Source organism: Antechinus flavipes, chromosome 4 (genome assembly GCF_016432865.1).
Source record: "Antechinus flavipes isolate AdamAnt ecotype Samford, QLD, Australia chromosome 4, AdamAnt_v2, whole genome shotgun sequence".
Taxonomy (NCBI): Eukaryota; Metazoa; Chordata; class Mammalia; order Dasyuromorphia; family Dasyuridae; genus Antechinus; species Antechinus flavipes.
The window spans coordinates 132,154,784-132,166,775 of NC_067401.1; the positions used below are offsets into that span (position 1 = coordinate 132,154,784).

At 40.9% G+C, this 11,992-nt stretch overlaps 1 protein-coding gene across 1 annotated transcript; it reads left to right on the forward strand.

Annotated features, from left to right (window-relative positions):
• Positions 1-5,601: 5,601 nt before the first annotated feature.
• KRT35 (keratin 35) lies at positions 5,602-11,992 on the forward strand. Its single transcript, XM_051994510.1, has 7 exons — positions 5,602-6,104; positions 6,716-6,798; positions 8,365-8,521; positions 8,606-8,767; positions 8,872-8,997; positions 10,230-10,450; positions 11,465-11,992. The coding sequence occupies exons 1-7, from the start codon at positions 5,634-5,636 to the stop codon at positions 11,610-11,612; spliced, it is 1,368 nt and encodes a 455-aa protein (XP_051850470.1). The 5' UTR covers positions 5,602-5,633; the 3' UTR covers positions 11,613-11,992.

The following is an 11,992-nucleotide window of genomic DNA, read 5'->3' on the forward strand; positions in this document are numbered from 1 at the left end:
TAGCATGAAGTGGTTTCCAGCTTGTGAAGTGCATATCTTTAGGGATCTTAGAGTTATTTCAAAGTGTCTGAGAGTTTGTATACCATTCATTGTGGTGCCTTGTTCTTTATTTAATTCCATTAAAATATTAGTTTGATTTTATATAACATATAAGCAAACATACCTTTTATAGACTGAATGTCTGTAAAATTTTACTATTTTTCAAAGATATATTTATATGTACATATATATATCTATATATAAAACACTGCCATGGTTAATAAAATTCAAACTCATTTTAAAATGTTTTGGAATTTATAGTAATTTTTTTATGTTAGACACCCCAGTCATTCCACACCATATTGTATGCACTCTGACCATTTTCCTCAGCTGCCTTCACTGGAATCTTGGACTCTGCCTCTAGGATTGTGGATTTGGTAAATGAATTTCTGCCTGATCTAGCCCAGAAAAAAGCCTCCTCACTACTTAGCTATCTCCACAACATGCAGTCCTGTGTATATAACATCTATCTTCCTCTATCTTGTCTTGCTTTTATTTGTATCTCTGTCTGCCTGTCTCTCTTTCTTTCTTTCTGTGTTTATTTCTATCTCTGTCTCAGTCTCTCTCTCCATCTGTCTCATGGACATTTACCATTATTAAGGATCTTAAATTTCTTGGCTAGTAGAAAGGGGTCTTCATTCTCATATAAGTTGAGATCCAATAGATAAGGTGCAATCTCTGTTCTCAAGATGCTTAGAGTTATGGGGAGACAAGATAAAACAATTAAAGAATGAGTATCTATAAATCAAAGTTGCAGAAAGGGAAACTTTGCTTGGTGAAAGGAAACACCTTCTAATTAAGCTCCATGGAAATAGTGCTTTGGGACATAGAGGGCTTCTTATTACTGGGGGTCTTCAAGTATAGGGAGGGAATTGTACAGAGAATTTGTTACTTCAATATGGGTTAAATTAAATGACTTTTGAGGTTCCTTCCAGATCTGAAATTCCTCCCTTCCTCCCTCCTTCCCTCCCTTCTTTGCTTCCTTCCTTCCTTCCTTCCTTCCTTCCTTCCTTCCTTCCTTCCTTCCTTCCTTCCTTCCTTCCTTCCTTCCTTCCTTCCTTCCTTCCTTCCTTCCTTCCTTCCTCCCTCCCTCCCTCTTTCTTTCTTTCTTTCTTTCTTTCTTTCTTTCTTTCTTTCTTTCTTTCTTTCTTTCTTTCTTTTTCTTTCTTTCTTTTGTCTCTCCTTCCGTCCTTCCCTCTTTTCTTCCTTCCTTCCTTCCTTCCTTCCTTTCTGTCTTTCTTTCCTCCTTCCCTCCTTCATTCCTTCCTATCTTCCTTCCCTCCTTCCTTCCTCCCTCCTTCCTTCCTTCCTTCCTTTCTTTCTTCTTCCTTCCTTCCTTCCTTCCTTCCTTCCTTCCTTCCTTCCTTCCTTCCTTCCTTCCTTCCTTCCTTTCTTTCTTTCTTTCTTTCTTTCTTTCTTTCTTTCTTTCTTTCTTTCTTTCTTTTTCTTTCTTTCTTTCTTTCTTTCTTCTTTTCTTTCTTTCTTTCTTTCTTCTTTCTTCTTTCTTCTTTCTTTCTTTCTTTCTTTCTTTCTTTCTTTCTTCCTTCCTTCCTTCCTTTCTTTCTTCCTCCTTCCTTCCTTTCTTCTTCCCTCCCTCCCTCCCTCTCTCCTTCCTTCCTTCCTTCCTTCCTCCCTTCCTTTCCAAATTCAGTATAGACATCTGATAGGCTTAGTTCACTGCTGCTCAGAACTCAACTCCCAAGCTCAATGGATCCACCAGTTTCACTTACTTGTTAGTTAAGATTTCATTTGTGAACTACTTTGCCCAGCTGGTTTTTGTTTCTTTAAAAAATGATTTTTGCAGGGTTTCACGTTTTGGCTACTGTTTCTAGAGAGGAGAGACTATTAAGGAACTAAGTTTTTGGTGCTATGGTTAGAGTTGGTTCCAGAGTCAGGAAGACCCCAGGGTTCATGCTCTACTTCTCATACATATTGTTAGCTTCTCTCCTCTCCTTTCCTCTCCTGTCCTCTTCTCTTCTCTCCTCTCCTGTCCTCTCCTTTCTTGTCCTGTTCAGGTCAGTGGCATCCTTTCATTCAGATATATTTCCAGTGATGAGAGGTAGCTGGCATCCAATCAAAACTCTATGGTTGTTTTCATTGTGCTGTGGCACTCTTTCCCCGGACCTCTGGGGCATGGGGATGACATGTTGACTCATGAAGTCCCCAAACACTGCTTCAAACAGGGGTTCTGTCCTCCTCTCCTCTTCTCTCTTCTCCTGTCCTCTCCTCTCCTCTCTTCTCCTTTTCTGTTCTCTCCTGTTCTGTCCTGTCCTGTCCTCTCCTCTTTTCTCTTCTCCTCTCCTCTCATCTCTCTTCCTCCTCTCTTCTCCTCTACTCTTCTCTCCTCCTCGCCTCTTTTCTCTTCTTTGTCATTCAATCTCTTGTCCTAGGAATCTGTGTGATGTAGAGAAAGTGCTGAACTACATTGAAAATCAAGTGAAATGTTTACTGCTTGCTAAATGCTGGGGCTACAAAGAAAGAAAAAGCATGATCCCTTCTCTCAAGAGTAAATGCTTGCCTTTTCATGGCACTTTAATGGAGGGGATTATATGAAATTAAGTATATTCTTACAGGACATGTACAGTGCAAATAGGAGATAGTTTCAAAGGGAAGGCACTGGGAAGGCTTCTTATAGAAGGCAAGCTATGAAATAAGTCTTGAAAAAAGGTAGGAAAGCCAAAAGGTAGAGAAGTGAAGGGGGAGAACATTCTGGATTATGGGGGACAATCAGTGAAGGAGTTCAAAGTTAGGAGAGGGAGTATCCTATCTGAAGATGCTAGGTGTTTGAAATATAAAAAACTATGAAGTAAAGTATAAAGAGATGGGAATGGTAGGAGAGGGAAGGTTTCTAGGGGCTTTAAAATTTAAATAGAAGATCTTATATTTGATTCTGGAGGTAATAGGGAACCAGTGGAATTTATTGAGTAGGGAGGGTGACATAGTTAGATTTGTGCTTTGGGAAAAATCACTTTGATTCCTGAATGGAGGGTAGAGGATGGGAAGAGATTTGTGGCAAGAATACCAACTATTATGTTACTGCAATAGTCCAGGTGTGAGGTGATTAAACCCTGCATTAGGGTGGTTGCTGTGTGACGGGTAAGGACATGAGGATGACTTGGAGATCATCAGCTTGGGTGACTTGTCCTTGACAGTAATAGGCAAGTTTAGAAGAGAGGAGGTGTTTGGGGAAAGATAATGATTGGCAATAGTGGTTTTGATAAAGGGAGTTTGCGGTCCTAGAAGTTTTCTCACACTAAGGAAATCCTAGGTGCAGTCCCTATTTCCATCCTATTAAGCAGCTAGAATTTCTTATGACCAATATATCCCTCTAGAATAAGTAGGATTTGAGTAGACAGAAGGGAGATAGCAAGACAATTAATGCTGGTTCCTCACCCTACTCCTTCCTTTTGCCTTTAGCTAAGCAACTTACTTTAGGTAAAGAAATCTATATAAGAAGTTAATCTCTCTCCAAATTATTTTTTCTTCTGAGAACATCTGACATGAAAGGGCCTGAAAAAGCCCTCACTTTTCCTGGACTCTTCCAGAATTTTCTGCCTCTTGATATCTCAAGAGTATTGGGGTCAAAATAGAGGTGTCTCTCTCATTCTATAATGTCTACCCCTTGAGGCTTCCAAGGGATGGAGTAGGGACCTGTTCTCACATGCATGGGGAATGAAAACATCATCAGAGCTTTCAGCTCTGGTCTCGTCTCAGTGGCGTCCTTTCACTCAGATATATTTCCAGTGATGAGAGGTAGCTGGCATCCAATCAAAACTCTATGGTTGTTTTCATTGTGCTGTGGCACTTTTTCCCTGGACCTCTGGGGCATGGGGATGACATGTTGACTCATGAGGTCCCCAAACACTGCTTCAAACAGGGGTTCTGGCCAAACTCCTTTGAGAATGTGTTCTGTGTGCTCAAAATTCTCCTAAACATATAAGCAACAGTTGCTTAGCAATAAGAGTCTTATCACAACAAATCAGTGTCAAACCCTGCTTGGGGACAGGTGCCAGGGCAAGACATTGATTTTTCCATTGTAGAACTTGACAAAGCTCATTTTTTTCCCTTGGATTATTAATAATGATTTGTTCCAGTATCCTGGGATGAGAACTGGACTGAGTTACAGGAAGACAGCATCTGTACTAATAGAAAGACAAAGCAATCCCAAACCTTATGATGGGTTAATCAGAAAATTATGTGGCTCCTCCATAGACTCCTTTCTACATATCCATTGATTCTTTTATACTCTATCCCATTTCCACTAGAGGAGACACTGAGGTATTCTGAATAGGACACTGGACTCAAAAGACTTGCTAAGGTTTTTATCCTGGCTTTACCACTCATAATCTATGCAACCCAGGCCAAATCACTTCCCTGGGGACAACTAGGTGGCTTGGTGGATAGAACACTTGATCTGAAGTCAGGAAAACCTTGGTTCAGTTCCTGTTTCAGATATTTGCTAGTTATGTGCTCCTAGGCAAACCATTTAAACTCTTTAAACCTCAGTTTTCTTAATTGTAAAATGGAGATAATAGCATTTACCTCCCAGAATTTTTTGTGAAGATCAAGTGCTAATAGTATCTTGCACTTAATAAATAGTCTCTTTATATCATTCTCTCTCTCTCTCTCTCTCTCTCTCTCTCTCTCTCTCTCTCTCTCTCTCTCTCTCTCTCTCTCTCTCTCTCTCTCTCTCTCTCTTTCTATCTGTCTCTGTTTCTGTCTCTCTCTTTCCTCCCAATAGCCAATACAAATGTTGGATGACTGGCTGTGAACCATACTTCTCTCTTTTTGACAGAGAAAGGTGTAGACTCCAAGAGCAGAATGAAACCAAAGTTCTTCTGTTTAATGATGTCTTTTTTTGGTTAAGTAGGAAGGAGGGGAGAAACAGGCATTAAGCACCTACTATGTGATAGGCTCTTAAAAATAGCATCTCATTTCATTCTCACAGCAGCCCTGAGAGGCAAGTGCTATTATTATCTTGACTTTACAGTTGAGGAAATTGAGGTGGACAGAATTAGAATGTCCTTAGAGCTAGTATCTGCTCCCGGGTCACTTAAGAGGCTTCACCATCTCTTTTCCTTCCTCCTAGAGTTTCTGCCTGGATAAAACAAAATGTTAACTGCCCAGGAGGTGTCCTGCTGGCTAGGCTGGAGCTAGCCCAGAAGCTTCCATGCTCTAGGGCTCATAAAAGGAGAAATAGCTGGTGAAAGTGAGGGAATGGATGCCAGTTTCTAGACCTTGGCTCCCACGCTTGGTTAACAAGACTGAGGTCTGGGCTCTGATGACAGGCCCCTTTGAAGAATTAACCTGAGACTCTCATCCTAGCGACATGGAGTGGGAGAGATGAGTCTGGACTTAGCAGTTAACCAAACGGAGAGCAATTTTTATGAGGCGAGGCAATGTTCACGAGCAGCTAAATAACAGACTAATGAGATGTTCTGGTAGAAATAAGAATTAACTTTAATGAGGAGAAAACTCTTTGTAACATGCCAACGCCCACTGGAATGGGGATATAAGAGCTAGAGACAGCTAAGGGCTTTTAGGATCTGGGGGATTCACTTACCCTGATCCACAAACGACATTGAACCTGTACAATGACTACCCAGGTTCACAAAACCGCCTTCTCTTCTGGCTCCCTCAAGGGTCTGTATGGGGCAAGTGGGGGTTCTACACGAGTATCCACGGTGTACTCTAGTAGCTCCTGTAAGCTCCCAAGTCTCTCTCATGGGGCTCGGAGCTTCTCTACCTGCTCTGTTGGTCTAAACAGACCCAGATGTAGGACTGCTAGTTGGCTGCCTACTTTCTGCCCTCCCACTAGCGGGTTCTCTTCTAACTATTCTGGGATTGGAGGCTGGTTTGGTGAGGGCATCCTCAATGGTAATGAGAAGGAGACCATGCAGTTTTTGAATGACCGTCTGGCCAACTACTTGGAGAAAGTGCGCCAGCTGGAGCGGGAGAATGCGGATCTGGAAGGCAGGATCCGGGAATGGTGTGAACAGCAAGTCCCTTACATGTGTCCTGATTACCAGTCTTATTTTAGGACCATTGAGGAACTCCAGAAAAAGGTAAGAGGGCAAAACAAAAGAAATAAAGAAGGATAAACATTTATTAGGTGCCTACTGTGTACCATGTACTGTGCTATATATGTACAAATATCATCTCATTTAATCTTCACAACAACTTTGGGAAGTTGGTGCTATTATTAGCTCCATTTTTACAGTTGAGGAAATGGGAATACACAGAGGTTAAATAATCTGCCTAGGATTGCTCAGCTAGTAAGTCTGAGCCCTAGTTTGAATTTAGGTCTTTCTGACTCAAGGCTCAGCATTGTATCCATTGTATCATCTAGCTAAGGCAAGTAAGCTTTTGATCCAGAATTTGAACTTAGGTCCTCATTAAACATGGCACCCTTTCCACTATATTACATTGCTTCCATAAAGAAGTTTTCTTCCTCCTCAGCCCATGTTCCTTGAAATTATGGCTAGCAAGAGAGAAAGAAAAAAATCAGATTCTGAAGGACTTTTAAGACTCTTGAATTAGATGAAGAACTTGTTCTCCAGGAGCCTGGAAGGAAATGCCCCAGAAGGAGCTGATCATTTATATTTGTCCTCTAGTACGTAGTATTTTTGAGGGTCATTCACTCATTCACAAATTTATTCTGCCTTTTTGTTTCCAGACTCTGTGTACCAAGGCAGAAAATGCCAGACTGGTGGTACAGATCGACAATGCCAAGCTGGCTGTGGATGATTTTAGAACCAAGTAAGTTTTCTGGAACTGGTCTTTTCCTTAGATATCATCCCACATGGCTGGTGTTAGAACTAAGATACTAACAATGCTACAACTAAATGCTTTGGATGGAAACTTGCGATGGGTATAGTGGGGCCTCTGTTTCCTCATCTATGAAGTGAGGAAGGTGGGCTCTGAGGTCCCTCGTACCTCAAGATCTATGAAAAAGCATTTATTCATGCATGACTCTACTGGCTTTGGAGTTAGAGGATCTGGTTTTAAATCTTGCCTCTGATTCTTACTCTCTACATATTCTTAGGAAAGACTCAGGTGTGCTGTGGCTCAGTTTCTTCATCTGTAAAGTGAGGAGATTGGATTAAATAAATAATTCTTAAGTTAGGGTCCATGGAAAAAGGAATCCATGAATAAATTTCAGGAAGCCTATAAGTTGGATGGAAAAAGTAGATTTATTTAAAAAAATATTAAAAATAGATAAAATAAATTTGATAGAAAAATAGATTATTCAAAAAATTGATTTATTTCAATAGATGTAATTCTATAATTTTAATTTGATACATTTAAAAACATTCTCCTGTGAATGGATTCATAGATTTCACTGGCTTGCCAAAGGGGTCCATGAAAGGCTAAAAATTCTTGATTTAAATAGTATCTGAAATCTCTTCTCATTTTAGATTTATGAGCCTGTGAAATACCAATTAGAAGTGGATTAATTTTTAATTTATTTTATTTTCTATTTTTTTCATTTTTATTTTTTCAGAATATATGCAAAGATAGTTTTCAACATTCACCCTTGCAAAACCTTGTGTTCCATATTTTTCTCCCTCCCTCCCCATCTCCCTCCTCCCCTAGACAGCAAGTAATCCAATATAGGTTAAATATGTGCATTTCTTCTAAACATATTTTCACATTTATCATGCTGCACAAGAAAAATCAGATAAAAAATGAGAAAGAGAAAAAACAAGCAATTAAATAGCAGCAGCAGCAACAACAACAAAAGTGAAAATACTGTGTTGTGATCCACATTCAGTCTCCATAGTCCTCTCTTGGAATGTAGAAGACTCTTTCTGTTGCAAGTCTATTGGGATGTTTTTTGAATTACCTCATTGTTGAAAAGAGCCAACTCCATCACAGTTGATCATCGTATAGTCTTGTTGTTGCTATGTACAATGATCTGGTTCTACTCACTTCCCTTAGCATCAGTTTGTGTAAGTCTCTCCAGGCTTTTCTGAAATCATTCTGCTGATTATTTCTTATAAAACAATAATATTCCATTACATTTATATACCATAACTTATTCAGACATTTCCCCAGCTGATGGGTATAGTGGATTGATTTTTAATCTCCAAATTAGAGGTGGGATGAGACAAATGGCTGGATTCAGAAGATCTGGATTCTAATCCTATCTTTGAAGCTTACTTGTATGTATGATCTTGAACAAATTATCTGTTTTGAGCCTCTGTTTCCTCATCTATGAAGTGAGGAAGGTGGGCTCTGAGGTCCCTCGTACCTCAAGGTCTATGAAAAAGCATTTATTCATGCATGACTCTGCTGATTGATTTGGGACTACTTTGTATACAGGTATGAGACCGAGGTATCCCTGCGCCAGCTGGTGGAGGCTGACATCAATGGCCTGCGCAGGATCCTGGATGACTTAACTCTATGCAAGGCTGACCTGGAGGCCCAGGTGGAGTCCCTGAAAGAGGAACTGCTCTGTCTCAAGAAGAATCATGAGGAGGTAAAGACCAACCTTTGAGGCTGGATTAATGAGAATCTATGAGATCTTGGAGTTTTACTGTTTTTCTCCCTTTGTTCCTCCTAGGAAGTGAATGCACTGCGCTGTCAGCTTGGAGACAGGCTCAACATAGAGGTCGACTGCGCCCCACCTGTTGACCTGAACCGTGTTCTGGATGACATGAGGTGTCAGTATGAGACACTGGTGGAGAACAACCGGCGGGATGCCGAGGATTGGTTCAACACCCAGGTGGGGTGACCAACCACTTATTGGCAGCTCTAGCCATTTGGCACCTCTGGTACTAAGTGATTAGCTCTTAACCCAGTCCTTTTTTTGGGGGGGCGGTATTTCAGACAGAGGAGCTGAATCAACAGGTGGTATCCAGTTCAGAGCAGCTGCAGAATTGCCAGTCAGAGATCATTGAGCTGAGACGCACAGTCAATTCCTTGGAGATCGAACTGCAAGCGCAGAACAGCCTGGTGAGCCCCAACCCCGAGACTCTCTAAAATCCAGCTTCATAGACACTTAAGTGCTTCCTCTGCATCCCTCAATTTTTTTTCCTCATAAAAAATGCAGTAAATATCTCAGGATTTGGGCTTCTCTGGGAGTCAAGGGCCCCATGCAAAGGAACGTGGATGGCACCCCAAGCCCAGATCTTAAATCTTGTATAAAATACAGTGATTATAGACTTGAAGCCCAGGAGGAATAGACAAGTCCCAGCAATGACTTCTGTGTTTATGTAAGTGAGTGAAAAGATAAAGCTTATGAGTAATTACTAGTTACTCACAGATGTAAGGAAACAGATGAGATACCGTCTAGGTCACAGGGGTAGGTGACACATAGAGAATAATAGATTGATCTCAAATGAAAAGCTTATTTGGATTTCTAATCTAGCATGTGCCAACCTAATGCGACCTTGCCAATATCTCATTATTTTCCAAATTCATTCTATCATGGCCTGGGCAGGTGAGCTGCAGGTCTTTTCATTCTCCTAGATTTTCCATTGCTGGATTCTGGCATTTCAGCCGGGGGAAATTTGCTAAATCCAATAAAAGCCAGGCCTAGGAGACTGGGGAGAAGTGGGGATAGCCTTGGAGTTACCAAGGAACACCTGGGTTTCTGACCCATTTCTGACACATGCTGACTGAGTGACTCTGGGACCTTTCAATGCTCCAGGCATTCTCTAAAACTATATGTAGACTAAAGTGTCAATTTTCCTTTCTAGAGGGAGTTTCTTTATGGGGGGCTCCATATGCCAGGGAAAATCACAACTGTTTAACTATAACAAATACATTTTAGGGATGCCATTTTCCCTTAGTATCTTCTCAGTGAATCTTATGACAAAGTCTTGCTTCTTTCCCAGTAACCTGCACATAAAAAAAATTGTACTTTGAATGTGGTCCCTCTAGCCCATTAATATGTAAACCATGCACTGATGCAGATCAAGGACTCTTTTGTAATTAATTGCATTACATAATTGTCTCAGGGCACTATGGAGTTGAGTGACTTAATTTGTGTCAGCACTTGAACCCAGTATTTTTCCTCCAAAACCAGCCCTTGAAGCACTATACCACATTTCCTCTCATTTGCTAGGGACTTAATTGAATTGAGTCTCGTGAATTATGTCTGTCAAATGGGAATGAACAGACAGATCATCAAAATCACATATATGGTAGCTTCTATTTAACACATCTTTCTTCTCCTTCACTAGAGAGATGCTTTGGAATCAACCTTGGCAGAAACTGAAGGTCGCTATAGCTCTCAGCTGTCCCAGATGCAGTGCATGATTGGGAGTATCGAGTCCCAGCTGGCTGACATCCGCTCTGACCTGGAACGCCAGAACCAGGAATATAAGGTTCTCTTGGATGTTAAGGCCAGACTGGAATGTGAAATTGCCACATACCGGGGCCTACTGGAGAGTGAAGACTGCAAGTAAGTATCCTCAGGGGATAGGCTACTGTCCATATTGTCCTGAATACCACTGGCAAAGTTCTTTCTTTCTCTTTTGGGTTGTTGATTTGAGTTTTGAACAGAATTCATTGAGAATGTTGGAGGGGATGCGGGAAAACTGGGACACTGATGCATTGTTGGTGGAGTTGTGAACGAATCCAACCATTCTGCAGAGCAATCTGGAATTATGTCCAAAAAGTTATCAAACTGTGCATACCCTTTGATCCAGCAGTGCTACTACTGGGCTTATACTCCAAAGAGATACTAAAGAAGGGAAGGGGACCTGTATGTGCCAAAATGTTTGTGGCAGCCCTGTTTGTAGTGGCTAGATACTGGAAAATGAAAGGATGCCCATCAATTGGAGAATGGCTGGGTAAATTGTGGTATATGAATGTTATGGAATATTATTGTTCTGTAAGAAATGACCAGCAGGATGAATACAAAAAGGCTTGGAGAGATTCACATGAACTGATGCTAAATGAAATGAGCAGAACCAGGAGATCATTATACACTTTGACAACGATATTGTATGAGGATGTATTCTGATGGAAGTGGATTTCTTTGACAAAGAGACCTAACTCAGTTTCAATTGATAAATGATGGACAGAAGCAGCTACACCCAAAGAAAGAACACTGGGAAACAAATGTGAACTATTTGCATTTTTGTTTTTCTTCCCGGGTTATTTTTACCTTTTTGAATCCAATTCTCCCTGTGCAACAAGAGAACTGTTCAGTTCTGCAAACATATATTGTATCTAGGATATACTGCAACATATCTAACATATATAGGACTGCTTGCCATCTAGGGGAGGGGGTGGAGGGAGGGAGGGGGAAAATCGGAACAGAAACGAGTGCAAGGGATAATGTTGTAAAAAAATTACCCTGGCATGGATTCTGTCAATATAAAGTTATTATTAAATAAAATAAAATAAAATATTTAAAAAAAGGATTCATTGAATAATGACATTAATTCTGCTATCTTTTTCTTTTCCTTAGGCTGCCTTGTAACCCTTGTACCCCTGATTTCTCTCCATGCAAGCCCTGCCTGCCCTGTCCTCCAGCTGTCTCCTGCAGCCCCAGTGTGCCCCGCACAGCCTGTGGATCTCGGATGGTCTGTGTGCCCTGTCCTGGGGGCCGATTCTGAAATCAGGCTGCTTGGAGCAGCTTCAGGATCCTTTATTTTAGGGTGTCTGTTTGATGGAAAATGCTCAATCATAATCCTCCTATTCTGGAGTATAACATGAAGTCCTTGGGCTTAACCCCACTCCTGGGAAAAACAGAAAAATAAAAAAAAGCTTTAAAGATTTACTCCAAATCAGTCCCTAAGGCTGGGTTTTCTTGAAGGTCCCAACTCCTCATCATTTCAATGTTTCAGTGGGCGTCATGGTCTTTGTTCTCTGATATCTCCTGTATCATATTTTGCTTCTGGATATTGTTCAAAATGGATACCGAAATACACAGGAGTGCTTTTGTTAGCTGACTAATAAAGGTGATTTTGCTTTGGCATCTCATGCCTTGTTTTCA

Coding starts and splice junctions, on each gene's coding strand:
- KRT35 (XM_051994510.1), top strand. CDS start 5,634: ATGACTACCCAGGTTCACAAAACCGCCTTCTCTTCTGGCTCCCTCAAG. Junction 8,768..8,871: donor AGGATTGGTTCAACACCCAG/GTGGGGTGACCA, acceptor GCGGTATTTCAG/ACAGAGGAGCTGAATCAACA. Junction 10,451..11,464: donor CTGGAGAGTGAAGACTGCAA/GTAAGTATCCTC, acceptor TCTTTTCCTTAG/GCTGCCTTGTAACCCTTGTA.